Source organism: Pteropus vampyrus, unplaced genomic scaffold, assembly GCF_000151845.1.
Source record: "Pteropus vampyrus isolate Shadow unplaced genomic scaffold, Pvam_2.0 Scaffold215, whole genome shotgun sequence".
NCBI lineage: Eukaryota > Metazoa > Chordata > Mammalia > Chiroptera > Pteropodidae > Pteropus > Pteropus vampyrus.
The window spans coordinates 3,168,852-3,192,212 of NW_011888996.1; the positions used below are offsets into that span (position 1 = coordinate 3,168,852).

Genomic DNA, 23,361 nt, shown 5'->3' on the forward strand with positions numbered 1-23,361 from the left:
ATCAAGAGATACATACAAACGAATGATAGTGATAGTACAATATATCAAAACTTTAGCGACACGGCAAAAGCAGTAATAAGAGGAAAGTTGACATCATTATAAGCCTATTTCAAAAACCAAGAACAAGCCCAAATAAACAACCTAACACTTCATTTTAAAAAACTAGAAAAGGAAGAATAACTGAAGCCTAAAAACAGCAGAAGGAAAGAAATAATCAAAATTAGAGCAGAATGAAATGAAATTGAGAACAAAAAAAATAGGAAAAATAAATTCGACAAAGAGCTGGTTCTTTGAGAAGGGTAATAAAATTGACAAACCCCTGGCTAGACTCACTAAATAAAAAAAGAGAAAGGACACATATAAACAAAATCAGGGATGAAAGAGGGGAAATTATGACAGACACCGCAGAAATAAAAAGGATCATACAAGAATACTATGAAAAAGTATATAACACCAAATTTAATAACCTAGAAGAAATGGACCAGTACTTAGAAAGATACAACCTTCCTAAATGGAATCAAGAAGAACTGGAAAATCTAAATAGACCGATCAGCAGTATGGAAACTGAAACAATCATCAAAAACCTACCAAAAAGTAAAAGTCTAGGACCACATGGCTTCACCAGTGAATTCTACCAAGCATTCAAAGAAGACTTAATTCCTATTCTCTTCAAACTCTTCCAAAAACTCGAAGAGAAGACAATAGTTCCCAATTCATTTTATGAGGCCAATATTACTCCGATACCAAAACCTGGTAAAGATAATACAAAAAAAGAAAAGTACAGACGAATATCTCTCATGAACACAGATGCAAAAATCCTAAAAAAGATACTAGTGAACCAAATACAACATCATATTAAAAAGATTATACACCAAGATCAAGTGAGCTTCATTCCAGAGGCACAGGGATGGTTCGACATATGCAAATTGATTAATGTGATACACCACATAAACAAATTAAAAATGAGAATTAAACAGATGCAGAAAAAGCTTTCAACATATCGATATCAACAGATGCAGAAAAAACTTTCAACAAGATACAGCATCCATTGATGATCAAAACACTTAACAAAATTGGTATAGAAGGAAAGGCCCTTAACATAATAAAGACCACCTATGACAAACCCTCAGCCAACACTGTTCTTAATGGTGAAAAACAAAAAACTTTCCCTCTAAGATCAGAAACAAAATTCAGTACTGCCACTGTTATTCAACATACCATTGGAGGTCCTAGCGACTAGAATCAGGCAAGAGAAAGATATAAAAGGCAACCCAATAGGAAATGAAGAAGTCAAACTGTCACTATTTGTGGATGACATGATTCTCTATATAGAAAACCCTAAAGATGCCACAAGAACACTATTAGAAACAATAAGCAAGTACAGTAAAGTTTCTGGATACAAAATCAATGCTCAAAAATCCATAGCATTCCTATACTAATAACGAATTGTCAGAAAAAGAAGTGGAAAAAATAATTCCTTTTGCAATTACAACAAAAAGAATAAAATACCTAGGAATAAATCTAATGAAACATGTGAAGGACATATATAATGAAAACTATAATACCCTAATAAAAGAAATTGAAGAAGATGCAAAGGAATTGAAAGATATTCCATGTTCTTAGATTGGAAGAATCAATATAGTTAAAATGACCCTATTACTTAAAGCATTATAAAGATTTAATGCAATCTCCAATAAATCCTCTCGGCATTTTTTAAAGAAATAGAACAAGAAATCATCAGATTTTATGGAAGCACAAAAGACTCCAAATTGCCAAAGCCATCCAGAGAAAAAAGAACGAGGCTGGAGGCATGACTCTGCCCGACTTCAAATTATACTACAAAGTGACAGTAATCAAAAGCTCATGGTATTGGCAGCAAAACAGACACATGGACCAGTGGAACAGAATCGAGAGTCCAGAAGTAAACCCATGTTTCTATGGGCAAATAATTTTTGACCTAAGAGCCAAAAACATACAGTGGAGAAAGGAAAGCCTCTTCAATAAATGGGGCTGGGAAAACTGGAAAGCCACCTGCAAAAAAATGAAACTAGACTGTTGTCTATCACCACACACCAAAATTAACTCAAAATGAATTAAGGACCTGAAATAAGACTGAAACAATAAAATGCATAAAAGAAAACAGAGGAACTAAATTCAAGGAGCTTGGACTTAAAGAGGATTTAATGAATTTGACCTCAAAGGCAAGGGAAGTAAACATCATACTAAAAAGCTTCTGCACAGCAAAAGAAACCATCGACAAGGTAAAGAGACAACCATCTGAATGGGAAAGTATATTTGCAAGCAATGCCTCAGATAAGGGCCTAATATCTAAAACATACAAAGAACTCATATGACTCAGTAACAACAAAAAACAAATGATCCAATCAAAAAATGGGCAGAGGATCTGAACAGACACTTCTCCCATTTGTAGGACATACAAATGGCCAACGAATATTTGAAAACATGCTCAACATCACTAGCTATTAGGGAAATGCAAATCAAAACCACAATGAGATACCATCTAACACCTGTTAGAATAGCTATAATCAATAAGACCAGTAATAAGAAATGTTGCAGAGGATGTGGAGAAAAAGGAATCCTCATACACTGCTGGTGGGACTACAAAATGATACAGCCACTATGGAAACAATATGGAGGTTCCTCAAAAAACTAAGAATTAATGTACCATATGATCCAGCAATCCCTCTACTGGGTATTTATCCCAAAGACTTGAAAACTCATATCTGAAAAGGTATTTGCACACCGATGTTCATAGCAGCATTATTCACAGTGGCCAGGACATGGAAGCAACCAAAATGTCCTACGATAGGTGACTGGCTACAGAAGCTGTGGTACATATATACAATGGAATATTACTCAGCCATAAGAAGAGATGAAATACTGTCATTTGTGACAACATGAATGATAAGATAATCATGCTAAGCGAAATATGGCTTGAAATAAGCCAGACAGAAAAAGTTGAAAACCACATGATATCACTTATATGGGGCGGGGGGGTACAAACCTAAAAGCAACAAACAAACAAGACAAACAGAGACTCATGGACATGGACAACAGACCAGAGGCAAGGGCGCAGGGGGTGAGAGGGAAGTAGGTGGGGTGAAAGGGGTCAAATATGTGGTGAAAGAAAGAAATCTACCTATGGGTGGTGAACATACAATGCATATATGCATGCCTTACTGTTGAATTATTGTATACCTGAAACTTACTGGATTTCGTGAACCAATATCACCAAAAAAAATAAAATTAACGGTACACATATTCTAAAAAGCTTTCTAATAAATGTTCTAACCACATGGTCTTGATCTCTTTTAAAATGCAAAAGAATTAGGAAAGTTCAAATTAAAAACTAATGATGTTTTCTTACATGCTTTATAAAATGAGTAAACAAAAGCTCAGGTAAACTGATCTAAAAAAATTAAAAGCTTTCCAAAACCCATCCCAAATGTGCTGAATCAAGTCTCTTCCTAATAAGCTATCTTAGACTTTTTTTAATTTAAGAAGTTTGCTTAATGATCTAACCTGATGAAAAAGAACTTGGAGAAAGAAATAATAGGAACAAAAATACCTTTCCTTTTCTTCTCTTGGACTAAATATGTTTACATAGGATTCAATATCAATTTCTTGGGCATTCTCTAAGTTTTCCCTAAGCACTCCTAAGGCTGACACAGCAACAAAAATTTTATTTTACTTTTAAGCCTTTTAAAAGTAACACATGTAATTTATGTCACAATTTCAAATATAAGTAGGTGTGTGTACATGTGTGTGTGTAAAGTGTATATTCATTTAAAAATCTAGAGTCATAGCATTTAAAATATTTAGGCTGTTTTACCTAAGCTATCCTGTGAACCTTGTGTTCACTTAGATAACTACCATGCAGATTTTATTAATAGGTTGATAAATTTAATAAAAACGTCTTAACAGAATTATTATGGAGAATTACTCTGACATACTTAAAGTTTTGATTTGAAAGAATCTTACATAATAATTAAACAGCTCTTTCAGCAACAAGGGCATAAAATAAATGATCTCATAAACCTAAGCTTTGAGTTTATCATAGATACACTTTCAAATTTTAAGCTGACCATAAATTAAAGTGCATACTAGAGAATAAAACAAACAGAATGAGAAGTACTGCGACTGCAAATAGTCTTTTAACAAGACTGTAAGTAAATCTAAAGTTCATCAATATTAAATAATTCATCTACATATAAAATTACTCAGTATTCCATATCCTATCAAAAATTCTATTTTCTACTCAATAGAAGTTACTTACAGAAGTTACTCAATAATAAAAATGTATTTGGAAATTAAAATTTTTCTAACAGTTGCTAAGATTTTATTTGAAATATATCTATTGTTCACTGACATTTATTCAAATCACTTCTTATTTAATGAAAACAAGTTCTCTACTTTAAAATTTTATAGGGTTCAATATCAAGGTATTTTAATTTGGCAACCAAGAATAAATTCAAAAGAAAGGTTTAAAAAAAGAAAAGCACTAGGCATTAAAATGAATTCTGTTAATATTTGTGGTCCAGGTTATAAACAAATATAAAATATTAGATCAGAAACTGTCAATAATGAATTTCTATAATAGAGAAAGGATTACTAGGGATATTCTCTTATGCTGCTATTAAGTATTATTTAAGTATTATTAATCCAGAGGCACACTACAAATATGCAAATCCTATTTTTCCCTATGTCAGAAGACAGTTATATATGCTATTTTTCTCCTTCCAATTTCCTAATCATTTTTGCAAATAATTTTTTTTACCAGGCCAAACAGCCCATGGTCACTACTCCCACCTGCAGACTTTCCTTCTTTTTTCAGCCCCTGTATTACATCTGGGGATTTGGTTCTAACTGTAAATAAATCCTTACTAATTCAAAGATTATTCATAGATGCTCTCAATATTATGAACTAGTACCCTTTTAGCTGTTAACAATTTATTTTTTAAATTTTAAATTAATTAATTTATTTTTAATTATTTAATGTCACCACATATTCGACCCCTTTTACCCCATTTACTTCCCCACTTCCTCCAATAATTTATAAAAGATCATTAAATCCAGTTTTTTCAGCCAGAATTCATATTTGGACAAACAAGAAAACACCAAGCAGACTGAAAGTAAATATATCAAATTTATAATTCTTTTTACAAACAATTAATTCTTTGTTAAGTTTAACAAAGTCGTTGGCAGTTGAGGGTAGGGGAAATGCTGTTTGCTTTAAATTTCAAGCATCTGATTTGACAAGGTGGCAAATCAGCTGACTGTGTTAGACCCTAAAGTATAACAGCTACGCAACAGATAATATAGGATACCCTTATTCTGAGTAAGGTGAGAAGAGCAGATCATAATACAGGGATGTTTTTCAAGTGGTTCCCTTGAATGAGTTAATTTCTAAAGGAAGGTGAAAAGGCACACAGGGTACTTAAAATACGCTGAAAAAATGAACATAAAAAAACTAAAAAGAAAGTTTAATTGTCGGTATGTTATTCTAGAAAAAATAATTAAAATTAGACCAGTATATTTTAATTTACATTTAAATCAAGTAATCCCAAGTAATTCTCAAAAGTGTGACTAAACCATGTTCTAACCTCAATGTTAACCTTATTAATATTTTCTTATGTTCTGGAAATACTAATTAAATAAATAATGTTAAAAAAATGAATAAACTTTAGTAAGATAACTGCTTATTCACGTGTTATTTGAATCTACTCAAATACAATATCTAATAAATTAATATTTACATGTCTCACAACTTTTAAAATATAATGATGTAAGGTACTTAATTTAAAAAATACAAAATAAATATAACATTTCGTAATTATTTTTGTTTAGTAGAGATGTAAAAAAATTAAATAAAATTTCTTTCTATTCTAAAGGAAAGCTAATTGATGCTACACTAAACACAAAAAGCTAAATATATTAAGTACATTAATATAAAATTGAGTAAAAGTGTGAACTCGTACATTTCTTGAATGCCTTCTCTTATATCATTATCATTTCTTTAAAAAATTTATAGCTTTCTATTATTTTATAATAGCTTTCTATTATTTTAATTCAGGGAAATATTTAGGTCAGGGAAATAATAACTTTCTATTATTTTAATTCAGAGAAATATTGTACATTAATACAATTAATACAATCCACCCAATCCTGCAATCTATTATCAATCTGAACACAGAACACAGAACCTAAATAGAAAAGTTCAAGTGTTTTAAAAGTACTTGCCCTGCCATTAGAAGCTGCTTTTATTATCTGATACTTATTTTAAATATCAATATAAAAAAGGTTTTCTCTAAATTATAAAATAAAGGTTGACTTTAGAGGAATATTCATTTAATTCAGAGATTATACATTAATTTTTTACAGCTAAGCTAACATATATGATACTGTTTTAAATGTCTTAATTATGAAACAGAAACTGGAATGAAAAATCCCATATGTCTCATATTTTAAAATAGCCTTTAGCTTTTAAAATGGATGTGATTTTTTTTTTTACCTTTCAGAATAATGACTATAAATGGAGATGATGGTGTTAGCTTGAATTTTTCTAGGCTCCTTTACATGGATTCTGTTTATTTTCACACTTAAACCTTCAGGCTTAACTTTTACATGGGTAACCAACAAATTATAAAATAATTACCTTAGAGATACAAAATGAGTATAACTTTTGAAGTCTCACAGAATTCTGGATTGTACAAACCAGAGATAAATACATAAATATGGTCCACATGTGGGCAGTACCCACTTAACATTTTATTAGTATGAAGCTAAAAGTTTCATAGCAAAAACTTGATTAAAGTAGACTTGACCTTATTATCTCATTTAAATTCCTCTCGGAGAAACTTAAAACTAAATCTTCAAGTAAATGATTTGTAAGAATTATCAGTTTGGTTCACTTGATTTATGGTTTTGTGTACCTGATGCCACCAGAAATTCTGTAATCTGAGATAGTATAAATTCTAAATGTTGGTCAAACATTGCTATTTAGTCAAAAAAAACTTCAATCAAAATTTTGCATTTTCACTTTCATGTTATTTTTGAGCCTACTGATTCTACTATAATCAGATTTTTCAGATCAGTGGGTTTGGTCAATTTATCTATAAGTGAAATAATTAAACGTTCTTATGTTCATTCCTATCAGTTGTCTGGGGCTTCTCCAGGGCAGCAACTTGATAAAATTACAAGTGCATAGCATGTAGCAAGGACATAAAAATGTTCACTGGATAAACGATGAAGGAACTAAATTATTTCTGCAGCTAAAAACACGAAATGCTCTAAAATGTATTATCAAGTCAGAAGTATTTATTCTTAAAAAAGACTACTGAGTGAAGAGTTTTTGGTTGCCCCTGAATTGAAGAGAAAGATTCACAGCAAAGACGAAAATGAGGCACGAGCACCCCCTACCTTAAAGAGAGCCACCAACCAAATGGAGCCAAACTGCTGCCCCTCATTTTACTAAGAGGCTGCAGAAGGAGCCTCACAACTCCCAAAACATCATTCTAGCCTCATAAGAAGATGAATCAGGGAAAGCGTGAATCTCGAGCAGTGAGCTATAGTGTTTGTTAAGTGAGCTTCCTCACTCAAGCCAAGTTGGGAAGCACCAAGATATTCCATCACAGACACTGTGGGTCCTTGAAAGAAAGGGAGACCAGCATCTCACTCCCAGATGACTGATACTAAACAGGGATCTGCCTTTGTGCTGCCACTGGAATAGAATTCAGTCTGACAAATATGTTCTTACGTGACTTGACATCTGTCCCTGGAAGTGTGTTGGAGTTGGGGGAAAACATTTTTCTGAAGATGGGAGGCTTGCTGGAGCGATCTGCACCAGCTAACCTAATAGGGCCACAGAAATAATATACCTGGGAAGGAAAGAATAGGGAGTATCTCTCACACTCCCCCCACCTACCCATTCATCCCCTGAGACCCTAGAAATAGAACATCATTGATTCCCATGGCCCCATGTGAGGGAACACAGAGATTAGAGAAAGAAGCAAAGGCTGCTGGTCAAGTGCACCCATACCCCACCTAGAGAAGGGCTGAAACTGGTAGAATAGAAAGAAGAAGATAAGGTGATCATTTTTGAAGTGAGAAAGGGAGCCAGGGTAAGTCTAACATTCCAAGAAAATCACACATAAATCACGTCAGTTGAGACATTCTACAGCAGTTAAAATCAGATTATGCCAGAGTAGGACACGTCATCTGACCAGGTTCAGATGATGATCCCTGTCTCTTTTGTCCCTTCTCTAACCTACCCAGCCCCATTCCTTCAAGAGCTAGACTCTGGAGAGGAGAAAGCACGCCAACTGTCTTCAACCACTTAGGTAGCCTGCCCTGAGAGGAAGGGTAGCGAATAATCAGGTGAGATTTAAATCAAATTTGAGATTATAATTTTAAACTAGTCAGATTTACTAAACATAAGTGACCAGAAAGTTGTAGCATTTATCCAAAGGCATAGTTAAGAGACAGAAAAGAGAAGTTAGAGAGTACATGGTGCCAGGTAGATTTTGAGAAAAAGCTACTTCAGGTTTATCCCTAATGAGTTGTAACTGTTTAAAAACTGCTTACACACTTACGTATACTCCCTGATACCAGGATGCATCCTCATAGAGCTGATAACAAAAAACTCATAGCTGAAACTATTCTTTGAAGGCTCCCCACACCCCCACAAAAGCAGCAAAATGTTACCAACGGCACATTCTCAAGGGTCAGCTGTTACTTGTCTGCTTAAGCTTGGTTGAACTTAAATCCATAGCTAGATAAAGCCAGTCTCCTCTGCTCACTGCTCCTTTATTACCCACCTTAAATTTGGGATTCCCTAGAAATCCATTTTGGATAACCCTCTCTGCTTATTTCAAGGCTCTTTCTGAGTGATCTCATGTACTCTTTTTAAGCCAAATATCACCAAATCCATAGCTTCATCTTGTATTTTCAACTACCTAGTAGATTTACATGTCCTATTGACATTATAAACTTAATACATCCACAACAGAATTCATCAGCTCACTCTCCACACCCAAACTCCAAAACTTGTCCTTCCCTCCTTTCCTATTCTGTATGTCATTCAATGGCAACATCATCAATCTAATTCTCTAAATCAGAAAACAACTTCTTTACCTTAAGCTCCTATACACAACCGGTTATCATATGCAGATGATTATAAATGATCTAATCTAAACTAAATGATTTCTTAAATGTAGCCTCTCTTCTCTAATATCTCTGCCTTATCTACTTCAACAATTTCAACAGTCTTCAATGCAGTCCTCCTAGTCTCCCATCTATCCAATTCCTGTCTATGCTTTACCCTGACACTAAAAACTCAACTTGGTAAGAGTTACTTTTCTGATAAAAATTCTGCACTAGCTATTCACCGCCCACTGGATTAAGGCTAAATACATGCCAGAAGCCTCCACTTGGTAGTAAAGGCCTTTCCAACCTAGGTCATTCCTCCATCCTAACCAATATTACTCTGTGAACATACTATCTCTTTTCGGACGTGTTTTCTGGCCCAGGTGAAGTGTGCAGAAAAGCTTTCTGCGTCACTGGCTAAGCCATTTCATTTTGGACCCCGAACCTCTGCCCACACAATCTCTGAACTCCTACTTTATTCTAATGATCTTTAGCTTTGCTTCTACACAGGTTTGGTTATGTGTTATAATCTACCTATGTCCTCTTTTTCTTCATTAATGGCTTTATCTTATGACTCAAGCTAACTGTTAAGTTGCGAAATCAAATTTCCTAGGTTCATATTTTGGCTCTGCCACCAAGAGGCTATGTGACTTTTATCCTCAAACTTACTTGTAAAAAAAAAAAAAGGGGGTGGGGGATAACAATATGATCATCAAAGGACTGTTGTCAAGAGAGTGCTTTGAAATGTACTCAGCACACAGTAAGCTCTCAATATGTATAAGCTATTCTATTTACTAATACTTTATTAATCAGAAGCAAAAAAAGAAAAAAGAAAAAAATCTGAATAGTAAAATTATACCTGCAGACAAAACTGTACACATATCACCTTGAACCTAAAGAACTGGTTAGGTGGAAAAACAATTTCAGATGCTGAAGTTTTAAACTTCATGCAGCTTCCTATCACAAGTCACAGCAAAATGTGGCATAGTACCCAAATGAATGAAAGCTTGATAGTTTTAATGTGGAGTGGAGAGAAAAAAAAGTATAAATGACTATAAACAAAAAGGAAATTCTTACAGGTAGGAGAAGAGCAATTAATGCAAAACACAAAAAGAAACTCACAGGTTGACTAAGTTCTGGAAAATGCCTTTAAAAGACAACAAAAAAGGTGAATTTCTAGCATATCTAAAAAGCTGCTGTTAAATGACAACTACTAGACTGCTAAGGGCTGCATAATAACAATAATTTCCTTAACTCAGTTATTTAATGAATGTTTTCCTAGAAGACTATAATTCTATAACAAAAGAAAATGAAAAAATAATTTGTTTGCAGACATTAGTCATAACTTGCTTATTTCTGCAAATCAAGGGGAGACTTATCTGTATCTTGTTTCTATTGTGCCTTACGTGATATGCTAAAGGAAAGTTAATGTTCATAATCAAGGCAAGAATGATAAAATGTTGAAAATCAAAAGTAAGGCCATTTCAGGAATTTTATACCATCATTGAAGTTCTAATAAGTTAAAGACAGCAAATTTCTTTTCATCAAAGAATATAATCACTAAAACGACTATCTGTTTTAGATCTTCATTAGCAATGATAATGCACAACTGTCTACTCATTTAATATGATTAGTTAGTAAAAAAAGTATGGTTGGTTATTAGCTTTTTACATATTTATATACTTGCATCCTTGGCTATTATGTAGCTTTGTTTGTAGTCTCATATTAAGCTACACAATTAAAAACTAAACTGAAGGACTGCAGGTTACAATTTGATACTCTAATCCAGGTTACTGAGTCTTTTGTAAGAAACCTTAGTAATTAACAACAGCTTTAATTATAATAGTATAGTACATATCACATTACTCAATTCATAAAGAAAATAGTTCATTTGCTAAGAATTATGAACATATATCTTCAAAATAAATAAAATTAAGATATGTTTTCCAAAATTCTTTTATTTGCTAGTATACGATAGCTTGATACTCTCTTTCACTTGTCTCCTTAAGATGTGTCTATATTTCTGGGAAGATATTACTGCTATTGACAAACAAAATTACAAAACAACACTAGTTTGGTTTTGAATCAAGACAACTAGGTTTTGGATTTAAAAAAAAAAAAAAAAGCTGTTATTTACTGGAAAGTCTTCCAATCCAAAGAACCCAACCTAATGAAATTTTTATTTTAATGAGTGAGAGGTACTATGGGAAAAGGTTGCCAACCTAATGTCAGGACATGAGAGAAAGGTGTCAGTATTAGTTTAACCAGGCCAACAAATCTAACAGTCCCAAGAGAACTATGTATTTGTAACTGTGAAAGATATATGTCAGGAAGTATGATAGAAGTTAGTTATGGAAAGGGTTCTGACACTAGACTACTTATGGATATTCTGAAAACCCTAATTAAGTGTGAAAATACAAAAATAATTTCAGATGTAAAGAAATTCATTTACGACAAAGTAAAAAAGAACTATTATCAATACAACTTGATATATTCATTCCTAGTAACCTCAATCAATTCTAACAACTTACTTGAAATCTAATGGTTTATTTAAGAAGTAAACACCTTGAGGCATCAGTCTCAAATTAAAAGGTAATAAATTATATTGTCCAATCTTTGATCCTAAATTTCACTACTGGTTCTTAACATTTTTTTGATGTAATCACCCAGCAGTCCCCATTGCTTACTGACTAAACACTCAAAATAAAGTTATGAACAGAAAGCCCACAGAGTCAAAATAACCTCCTCAGATATCAACATTAGCCATAACATATGCTTGGAATACAGTATCTTTGTTTTAAAGCAGACAATTTTTCAACACAATCTTCTAATTAAACAGCATTTTAAAAACGAACAAATTACTATGAGAAAAGCTTATGCTTTTTAGAACTTTCTATGGTAAGCCATTTTTCTTTTTGCCATGTGCTTTAAATATCTCAATAAATTCCAACACGATGACAAGAAACCACATACTGCACCTGTGCTTTCTATCTTAATTAATCCAATAAGTACAGGCCTGTTCACTTTAATTTGTAAAGGAAATGATGATATAGTGCATTATAACTTAAGGTATTAATTACCTAAATAAGCAGAATTATCTTAATGTTTCAGTAGACATTGACTAAACACAACCACCAAGTAAAAATTTCGGAAATTATAGAAGCCTTAAACAGCATATTTAGGAATAAGAAAGCAAAATGCTTATTCTACCACAGGTGGCCAAATGGACTAAATTATACCGAGGGGAAAAAAAACAGTGTCGCAGTTCAGAGACACTAAAGGTTTTGTTGTCTTTACTATCGTATCAATTAAATTCAGTTTAGTTGCCCAGTGACTAACTCTTAACTTTTTTCCAACCTGTATATAAACACTTATATTTGAAGGAGGCCACCCTCCTTTCAAAACAAAGGTTATGACTGTCTTAAATGCCTCAGTAGATTGATGGTCAAAATCTTATAAAAATTCTACACGGACCTAGACAATCACATGATACGACCGTGCACACGCCACACCATCTGTTGGATACGATTGCCAGTGCAGATTTCGTGAGCTGGCAAAGGACTGAAGCAGTCAAAATTCTACAAGTATTTCAAAGTGCAGGCTTCTCATTAATTTTAATTTCCTGTTGGCTCTACAAGGAAAGAGTGAGTAGTGAAAGTACAATGTGTCACATACACTCAAGTTCATGCCACATGTACACCTGTAATCATAAACTCTTATCCAGGGCTATCCACTAAAACATTTGAGATTTTGTGTTTATTTCTTCTTTTACCTTAGAAGAAATAAATCTGAAATATCTACAGTTATCTTTTGTTAGCATATATACTTTGTTAACACTCTTGCAAACATCTGGAAATACTTAATGATAATCATTTAATTAATGCAAAGCTAATCGATGACAATATGCTTAAATACTTGACTCAACTGAAGTGGTTTCCTCAGTCCACACAATGAAGGACTGAAGAGAACAAGAAGTGCTTTAACTAAGGAGTACACTACAACGGAAACTTCCAGCCAATGTTTCTTTGCAAAGCAAAAACATTATCTGTATTTAAGTAAATAAAGCAGATGATAGTATACGGCTACACAGGTAAAAACTGGTAGATGCTGCTGGCTCAAGTTTTTCTCTCATGGTTGTACGGGGCCTGTGTTGCTGAAGGCTTTCCACAGGGCTGGTGTGGCTGCAAGTGTTTTTGTGAGCTCTTGTACTCCACCATGTCTCCACTTTATTACCCTTCATAACTGTTGGCTGCTCTAGGAGGGTGAAAAGATCCTGAGAAAGAAACATTTCTTCAGAACAAGGGACTTATTCCTAAAATGCCCATGGTGGCTCCAGCAGCAGGGCGGGTACCTTCTCTGGGTTTACTGCTTTCTGCGTTTCGTAGCAGCGAGGACTTTTTGTTGTTGCTTGGTTGGTTTTCTGTTTACCTATAACCATGCTGACTTGCCAATCGAGAATCAGAGGTAGGAATGCAAAAAACTTAGAAAAGTCTGAGGCAAATTCGCACTTGGGGAAGGGGATTTTTTTCCCCTCTGTCTCAATGATTGAGACTTTTTTCCCAGTGCTGCCCTGGAGAATTCTTGTGTCCCTTAGCTCAAAACAAACAAACAAACAAAAAACTCCCGAAATTGAATGAATATTTAAGAATCATAGTAATCAAATGTTAACTTACAATTCAGTTAGAGTCAAAAACAAAAAATTGTTAATCGACTTAATTCTTCTTATACTAGTAATTATTGTCAACCCAACTGCTTTTAAAAAAAATTGGAACCAGTATAGTGGGTTAACAGATGGCTTTTAAAGTTTTTGTTCTTATTCCAAAATCTTTACGTATATCTCTATTAAAGTATGATACTATAACTTCTGCAAAACATGATCAACACGCTCTCTATTTAACACTGAACAATCTGGATGCTAAGGCTGTTTGGAAATAATTCTAACAAAAACTGAAACATTATACTAGTGCTATAATAAACAGCTTTGCCTTTTACATTTGTTTTCTAAATCTTCATAGGCATACCCTAAACAGAATTTTCTTAGTAGAGTTAAAATAATTGGTTCAATTAGCCCAAATATATTTTATCCTATCTTTATACTACCCTAAAATTGGTGAAATCATAAATTAATTCTCCTGTCATCTCATTACACCCAGGAACATAATACGAAACAACAGTTCACAGAAAATCCAAAGGACAAATGTTAAAAAAAAAAATACACAAACTGTGTTGTGGACGGGCTTTAAGATAAAGAATGCTTCCTCCTACTCTGGACATCTGTCTAGCAGGTGCCTCACTGAGTAAGTTTTATCCTTTGGGAATATGCTCTGAATACTACAAAAGACAATGAAGTGTTCTCTTTCATTCTTCTTTCATGAAACCTTTTTTCCTCAATGTAGAAGGATAAGCCTTCTATGTCCTGGAAATATGGTCAAAATAACTTTAGGTTGTTTTAAGCAATTTCTATTTAACAGACATAGGAATCACATAAAATCCAGTTCTTTTGGAAGGCAGCCTTGAGATACAGCATAAAGAGGAAAGATAAACACATAAACCTTAGCACGCTGTTTACTTTGATGAGTCACATTTTTTAACATTCTATATCTAATGTATGATGAAATGAGTAAGACCAGATTTCTCTTATTATTACCAGCTGGTGTCTTAAGTAGAAATCTGTCTTTGCTTTTACTGCATTTTCTTATTCTGTAAGCAAAGTATTCTACTGAACCCTTTACACTCTGCCCTACCTATGCTTCCGCTTTTCCTACTCTCTTTTAGCTTCTCTTATATACTTTTTGTCTTTTACCACACTCACTACTACTCCTAGCAATTCTTTATTCATCTGGCAATCCTTCCTTTATTCATCTATTCATTCCCACTTACACTATCCCCAGTAGATAATACACTTTCCACTTTCCTCAAAGTGATGAGGGGTTGAGCAGTTCCAGTTGACAGGTTTGGTAAATGTTGGGGAAGGAGGAACTGCCCTAGTCCCTCTGTCCGTCCCCTCATTTCCCTTTTAAGGCTACATGCCCTGCATAAGTCAGAAAAGAAATTATCCTGGAAAAACAGGATCTAGTTATAGCATTTGTTGAAGCCTCTTTCCTATTGTGAGGACATTTTCCTTTTTTTTTCATAAGTTGAAAATATTGTAAGCCAAAAATACATTTGATACATCTAACCTCCCAAACACTATAGCTGAGCCTAGCCTACCTTAAACATGCTCAGAACGCAAATGTGGCAACACAGTACACTGGAGAGTATTCGCTGTTTACTCTAGTGACGGCATGCCTAACTGGGAGCTGTGGCTCGCTGCTGCTGCCCAGCATCATGAGAAGATCTCATATCACTTATCGCTAGCCCTGGAAAAGATCAAAATTCAAAATTTGAAGTACTGTTTCTATTGAATGCATATCACTTTCACACCATCTAAAGTTGAAAAGTCATTAAGTCAAATCATAGTAAGTCAGGGACAGTCTACATTATTTCAAGCCTATTTCACATAACTGGTTTCCCCATCTCTCGTCTTTTCCTTTCTATCAAATCCTGCCATTAAGATTAATATTCTTAAAACACTTCATCATGTCATTCTCCAGCTTAAAAACTTTCAATGGTTTTCTACAATCTATGAAATACAAATTCAGACTTTGCAATCTTTCACTCACGGCTTCTACCATCTGATCATTTCCACCTTATCTCCCATATTGTTCCAAATGAACCTGAAGGTTTCTACTTCATTGTTACCCAATACAACTTGTAGTTTCCTATATCGAAGCTTTTTATTACATGCATCATTCTTTGTAGTGCCTGCATTCCCTCCTGCTGTCCATCTTTCAAAGCTTAAACAAAATCTCCCTCCACAACAGTATAATTTCATAAACTACTCCAGCCTTTACTGAGTATGCCTCTTATGCAAAACCATATGATATCTGAAGTACTGCTCTGGATTACAACTTAATACTTAATTTATATCTTGTCTTCTTAATTTAAAAAATTAAGATATATATATATATCTCCATAGTGCTTAGCAGATACTAAAGCAGAAAGTAGAACATTTCTTAAATTTGTTTTCTAACAAATTTTGGAATTTTCAGATAGGATTCCAAAATCTTGATTCCAGACTGGCCTTCTGACATATTTTGACTAACAAAATATGGTAGAAGTTACACTATGCAAATATTTTTTCCCTTTTATTTACTTTTTTATTGTGGTAAAATACATGTAAGTTGAAATCCACCATTTTAATCATTTAGGTGTACAGTTCAATGGAATTTAGCATATTCATATTGTTGTGCAACAATCATGACTATCCATCCTGAACTTTTTCCATCTTGCAAAACAAATTCTATGCCTGTTAAACAGTAACTCCCCATCTCCCCTCTTATTCCAGCCCCTGGCAACTACCATTCTACTTCCGATCTCTACAAATCTGACTACTCTAGGTATCTTATGTAAGTGGACTCACACAGTATACGTCCTTTTGTGACTGGCTATTTCATTTAGCATAATATCTTCAAGGTTCGTCCACGTTATAGCACATGTCAGGATTTCTTTCATTTTTAGGATGAATACTATTCCACTGTATGTATATACCACATTTTATGGCCATTTGGGTTGCTTCCACTGTTTGGCTATTGTGAATAATGTTGCTATGAACGTGGATGTACAAATATGAGTTCCTGCGTTCTCTTCTTTTGGGCATACACCCAGCAGAATTACAGGATCACATGGTGATTCCATTAAATTTTTTGGAGGAATGCCATACTGTTTTCTACAACAGCTAAACCATTTTACATTCCCACCCACAGTGCACAAGGAAGGGTTCCAACTTCTTCACATCCTCACTAACTTCTCCCCCTACCTAGTATGTGTATGTGTGTGTGTGTGTGTGTGTGTGTGTGTGTGTGTGTGTGTGTACAATAGCCATCTTAATGGGTGTGAAGTGGTACCTCATGGTTTTGATTTGCATTTCTCTACCTATTAGTGATATTAAGCATCTTTTCATTTGTTAATTTTTTTGTTGTTCTTGAGATGGAGGAGTGCTTTATATATCCAGGATGTTATCACTTTATTGAATATATAATTTGCAAATGTCTCCCATTGACTGGGCTGCCTTTTCATTCTCTAGATAGTGTCCCTTGATGCACAAAAGTTGTAATTTTGCAATAGTTCAATTTATTTATTTTTTTCTTTTGTTGCCTGTGCTTTGGTATCACATCTAAGAAATCATCATCAAATGCAATGTCATGAAGCTTTTCCCCTATGTTTTTTTCAAGGAGTTTTATAGTTTGTTATGTTTAGATCTTTGATTCATTTTTAGTTAATTTTTGTATAGGGTATGAGGTAAAGACTCAACTTCATTCTTCTGCATATGGATATCCAGTTTTCCCAGCATCATTTGTTGACAAGATTATTTTTTCTTCATTGAATGATCTTGGTACTCTCGTCAAAAACCATCTGACTATATATGTTTATTTCTAGACTCTCTATTCTCCATTGGTTTATATGTCTGTGTGTTTTGATTACTGTAGCTTTGGTTTTGATTACTATGGCTTTACAGTAAGTTTTGAAATCAGGAAGTATGATACCTCCAACTTTCTCTTTTTTCAGATTGTTTTGACTATTCAAGTCCCCTAAAATTCTTTATGAATTTTAGGATAGATTTTTTCTATTTCTACAAACAAAAGTCATTCGGATTTTTATAGAGCTTACATTAAATCTACAGATTGTTTTAAACAATACTGACATCTTAGCAATATTAAGTCTTCCAATCCATGAGCATGAGATGTCTTTCCATGTTTTGCTGTCTTCTTTAATTTCTTTCAGCAACGTTTTGCAGTTTTTAGTGTACAAGTCTTTCACTCCCCTGGTTACAATTCTTCCTAAGTATTCATTCTTTTTGATGCTATTATAAATGGACACTGTGCAGATTCTAGGCATAGGTCTCAAGAAGTCTTACAGCTTCTACTATTATCCTCACAGCAGGCTCCTTTGCCACATGAAAACCCCAGGCTTGCTTGATAGAGTCATATGGCCTAGCCAACTGTCAGCACGACTGCCAGACACATGAGTGAGGTAATTTTGGATCATTCAGCTCCACTCAGGTTGCCAGGTGACTGCAGCCACTGGCGACACCTCAGGTGAGACCAGCAAGAGAACCTTCAGCTGAATCTAGTCAAATTGCTTATCCACAAAAGTATGAGCAAATAAAATTATTTTAAGCCATTAAGTTTTGGGGGTGGTCGCAAAAACTAACTGAAACAGAAGTAAAAAATTTTATTTGCTATTTCTTAATAATGATTCATTACTTCGTAGTTCATTTCAAACTGTTTCCCAGAGGCTATTAAGATTTATTCCAACTGAGACAAGACAGAGTACTTTGAAGCTAAATATTCTACATAATTCATCATGTCCATGAATGATTTAAAGCTTGAATGTCAGCATTCTAAATAATTTAGAATTTTTTAAAAAGTAGATAGCTTAAAGTGAAATCTTACAAGAACTACAGAAATACAGATTTTACTTTTTAATTTATAACTTCAAAATTGAAAAATAGTAAGTAGATACTATAATTAATGTTTTTTGGTTAACCTATGCTATTACTAATATTTGCTAGCAATTAGTACTAAATTTAGTGAGGAAAGATTTTGAAACTTTATTATTGATTATTAAAAACTCAAATGATCACAACATTTAGGAGAAAAGTACTTAACATTAAGAATATTTGTAATCCCAAAGCATTTAGAGACATGTTGACTAAGCAAAATGACTTAATATTACTTAAAAATTTTAAAGATCTATATATCTATAATTTTATTTACTTATAAGCAAATGTACTCATTAATAAATATAGTTATAAAGAACTGTAGTTACTTTATGTAGAAAAATCTTACAGAATAATATGAAAAGTAACATACTATTTAAATATGCTAAACTGGAAATTTACTCCACAAAAATTTCTATTTCATTCAAGAACTCATTTTGAGAATTTACTCTCTCAAGATGTGGAAAGAGCTGCTTTAAAACTGTTTATCTGTATTACATGCATTCTTTAAAAAAGAAATAAAAAGGAGCAAGGCAAAAGAAATAAAGGGAAAATGCAATGAAAGAGGTGTTAAGGTATAGTTTTATATTGAAGTTTATATGCTAACTAGATACAGAATAGGACTTTATTTCTGACAAACCAACTGGAATTAATACTTGCCTCAGTTAACCTTCAAAGTTGAGGCAAATTTTTCCATGTCTATGTTATAAATGTCTTTGCATCATTTGTTTTAGAAATTAATTTACTGTCAGAAGTATCTCATATTTGTATTAAAAACATCTTTTGAAATAGTTGTCATTTTAATTTTAAAGAGTCTGAAATATTTCTTTAAATGTGGGCTATGATTTATTTAACTATAATCAACTATTTACATTTCTCTGCAAGTACATTTCTATAAGGGAACTAAATTTCACCATTCCTATACTCACATTCAGTCTATAATTTTATACACACACATACAACTAAGCTTCTCAATGTGACAATAAAATAAAGAGGGACAAAACATAAATAAGAGAATTAAAATGTACTTACAAAGTCAAAGTCTCCATCTTGAGGAACTTTCCAGTTATCAGGAAAAACATTTTTGGACATAGGGAAGGGTTCATGCATGTTCTGATTACAGTTTTCATGACTCTTATTTTTGAAATCCTGTTTATCAAAGTAGTCCATAAAAGACGGTCTTTGTACTTGTGGTGCAGTTGCATTTCCTTAAGTAAACAAAGAACATAAGGAGGGTATAAGTTCTTACATTTAAAGAAGTATGATTTTTATTAAGTATAATTTTTTATTGAGTAATATAATAAACTTGCACTGGTCAGATTCAAAGCCAACATAGTCATTTTAATGAAAGACAAAATAAAATAAGACAAGAATGAAAAAATGAATATATCCAAATAAAAATTTGGATATATTTAAATAAAAATTCTACTAATGATTAGGCAGAGATCCACAATATTCTTAGATTGTAGAAAGATTTCAAAATTTTGGCAGAATCTTTATCATAATTTTATTTAAAATTATTTCAGATGTATTTGAAATCTGTCAAAGAAAATAAAATTTTAAAACCTGTATTATTTTGAAATATTTAAGCCTGCATTGTTATTGTCACTGTACACCACTATAAGGTATAAGAAGTTATAAGGACATACCCAGGTTCCTCTTATATCTCTTTGCTTCCTCATAGTCTTTCTAGCTAATTCCACTTCCTCCTGGACTCCCATGGTTTCGCCTGTCAGTACCTGTGACTCCCAACTCTATTTCTCCACCCAGAACTTGCTCCTAAGTTCTATATCTGACTTTCCCATTGCTTACTATTAGACTACTGGATCTGAGGTGAGTTAACTTAACAGTTCTAAAGCTAAATTCAAGGTCTTTCCCTGCAAACCCACTGTTCATCTATAAAGTCAACATTATTTACTCAACTGCCAAAGTGACATAAAGAACTAACCCAGATTCCTCACTTCCCATCACACAACAGTGATTATTAGGTCTTTTTAATTCTACTTCTCTATACAACTGTTTAAATCTAACCCCTTTTCCTCTACCTACCACTGCTATCCTCTTTTTAGCTCCTAATCATTTCTTGCCAAGGCCATTGCAGCAACCTTCAAACTTGTCTCCCTACTTCATCCAGTTTTCAGTTTCATACTGATAACAATTTCTTTCGAAATCCAAATCAAACTGTGTCATTCTTCTGCTTAGAATCATTTTCTACACTGACTAAAATGGAAAATAAACATTTGTCATAACTAGATTTTTTTCATCTGGCTGGTATGGTCTTGATCACTGGTTTTCAAACTGAATTCCTTAAAGCCCTAGAGTTCCAAAAAAAGGTCCCATAGGCCACCACAAAGATATTTTCTGTACAGTTCTCCAGATAGTAAGTGACATACCTTCTTCTTAAACGTTTCACCATTCCTGTACTCACATACAGTCTATAATGGGAAGTACACTACCCCATAAGAAAGCCTGTTGCGCAACTCTAAGTTACAAAAGTATTTTTTTAATTATGACCTTGAAAGCTGTTCTTCTGTAATTTACACTCATATTCCAAGTAAATTCCTCTTTCCTATACCAGTTCATCAAATATCTGAAAAGAGAGATAAATGGCTTCTGTCTTGATTGTTTTTTTCCAGGTGCAACACCTCCAGTTACCTTTATATTACATGTTTTTCTGACGCATCATCATTTTGTTTACTTACCTATAGAGACATTCCAGTCTCTCCATCGGAGTTAATATTACTAATAGTAATCTGGCCAATCGATTGAATGCATCTGTAACAGAATCAATGCAACTTAAAACTATCATTACCATTATCACAACTAAGTAACATTGTTGGCTCGGGATGAGCTGTAAGTTAATTTTGGTCAAAAAAATACAGTGCTAAAAATCTTTATTTTTACTCTTTAGGAATTATGAGATGGAACTGAACTGATGCCTAGTCTATGTGGTAAATCAGCGAATATGGAATTGTTTAAATTAAAATAAAAGGTCTATGGCCATGCTAGCCTGAACAAGCCCGATCCCGTCTGATTTTGGAAGCTATGCAGGGTTGGGCCTGGTTAGTACTTGGATATAGGAGACCACTTAGGAAGACTAGTTCTATAGGCATAAAAAATAAAAAATAAGGGATTGTAAGCTGACAAGGTCCTTGCAGTCTGTGAGGTCAACCAAGGGTTGCCTTGCCTAAAAACTAAAATAAAATAAAGGAAGTTGTTTGGCAAGCAAGCATCTTACCTCCCCTTTACTTTCTCTAGCTTTTAGATCTCTGTGTGCATTATTTGGTGGCTCTGAAGTTTAAGTGAATTTGCTCAGGTAAGGAAGGATATAAGAGAGATTGATAATGGCAGTATTCATATGAAAATTTTCACTTCATTGTCAACATGACATGACTTTATCAAAAGTTTTTATTGACGTCATTATATATATATATTTAAACTATGGTAAAATACACATGAAATTGATCCTATTAACCATTTTTAAAGGTACAGTAGTGTTAGTGCATCCACATTGTTGTGGAACCATCATCACCATCCATCTCTAGAACTCTTTTCATCTTGCAAAACTGAAACTCTATACTCATTAAACAACAAATCTCTATTCTCCCCTTCCTGCCAACCCCAGAAACTACCATTCCAGTTTCAGGATCAATGAATTTGACTACTCTAGCTATCTCATATAAGTGTAATCAATACAGTTTTTGTCTTTTTACGACTGGCTCATTTCACTTAGCTTAATGTCCTCGAGGTTCATCCATGCTGTAGCATGTGTCAGATTCCCTCCTTAAGTTAAATAATATTCCATGATACATATCTATCACATTTTTTTTTTATCCATTCATCTATCAATGAACACTTAGGTTGCTTCCACTTTTGTTTATTGAGAATGATGCTGCTATGAACATGGGTGACAAACATCTCTTTGAGAGGAAGTTTTCCTTTATACATGTGCAGATCCTATTTGCAAGTGATCTTATTTCTTTTTCATTTTCTTATGGGTGTTTTGATGGTTGAGCCTATCTCTACTCAAGTAAATCATTATTGTATAATATAAGTAAACATGAATAATATAATTATTAGCAAAAATGTTTGTTTTTTATTTTCAGCCCATGAATTATGTCTTTTAAATGTTTCTATCTTTATCTTTTCATTAAACTAGTATAAATTCCTTAATAAAAGAACCCAAATCCTTTACCCAAATAATTTCACAAATAACTATGACCATCAGCGAGTGGTTCTGACTACATACAGATGTTCAACATTGATGGCCATAAGGAGGAGCTAAAGAGATGGTATATGGTTTTTCAACATCATGACTTTTGAATGAGTAGAGACTACTAGTATTTATTTCATTATTAACAACTGTATATTGGCATAATAAATTTGAAAAATTATGTGACTACAATTTCAGTATGATCTGTCCTAGTAGAGTCAAAGGAATCTGACATTCAGAATATTCATGTATTAGTGGAAAAATAGGAAAAAAAACTGTTTATCTGAAGACTCATTCTCCAACTAGAGCTGCTCAGGCTTTAGAAGATTTGAAAGTAAGTGTGACAAGACATATGGGACCCAAATGATACCCACTGAAAAGATACTGAAACATTCCATCAAAATTAGGATAGTATAAAACACCAATGTTCACAGTAAACCTT

The 23,361-nt window shown here is 33.4% G+C and overlaps 1 protein-coding gene across 4 annotated transcripts in view; it reads right to left on the reverse strand.

Annotated features, from left to right (window-relative positions):
* The window catches only part of STK3 (serine/threonine kinase 3), a 277,085-nt gene that overhangs the window by 55,069 nt on the left and 198,655 nt on the right, over positions 1-23,361 (reverse strand). For all 4 annotated transcript variants that reach the window (XM_023538227.1, XM_023538226.1, XM_011372913.2 and 1 more), the window contains one exon: positions 19,739-19,914. In XM_023538227.1, the coding sequence (XP_023393995.1) occupies positions 19,739-19,914 (176 nt within the window). The remainder of the gene's footprint in view (positions 1-19,738; positions 19,915-23,361) is intronic.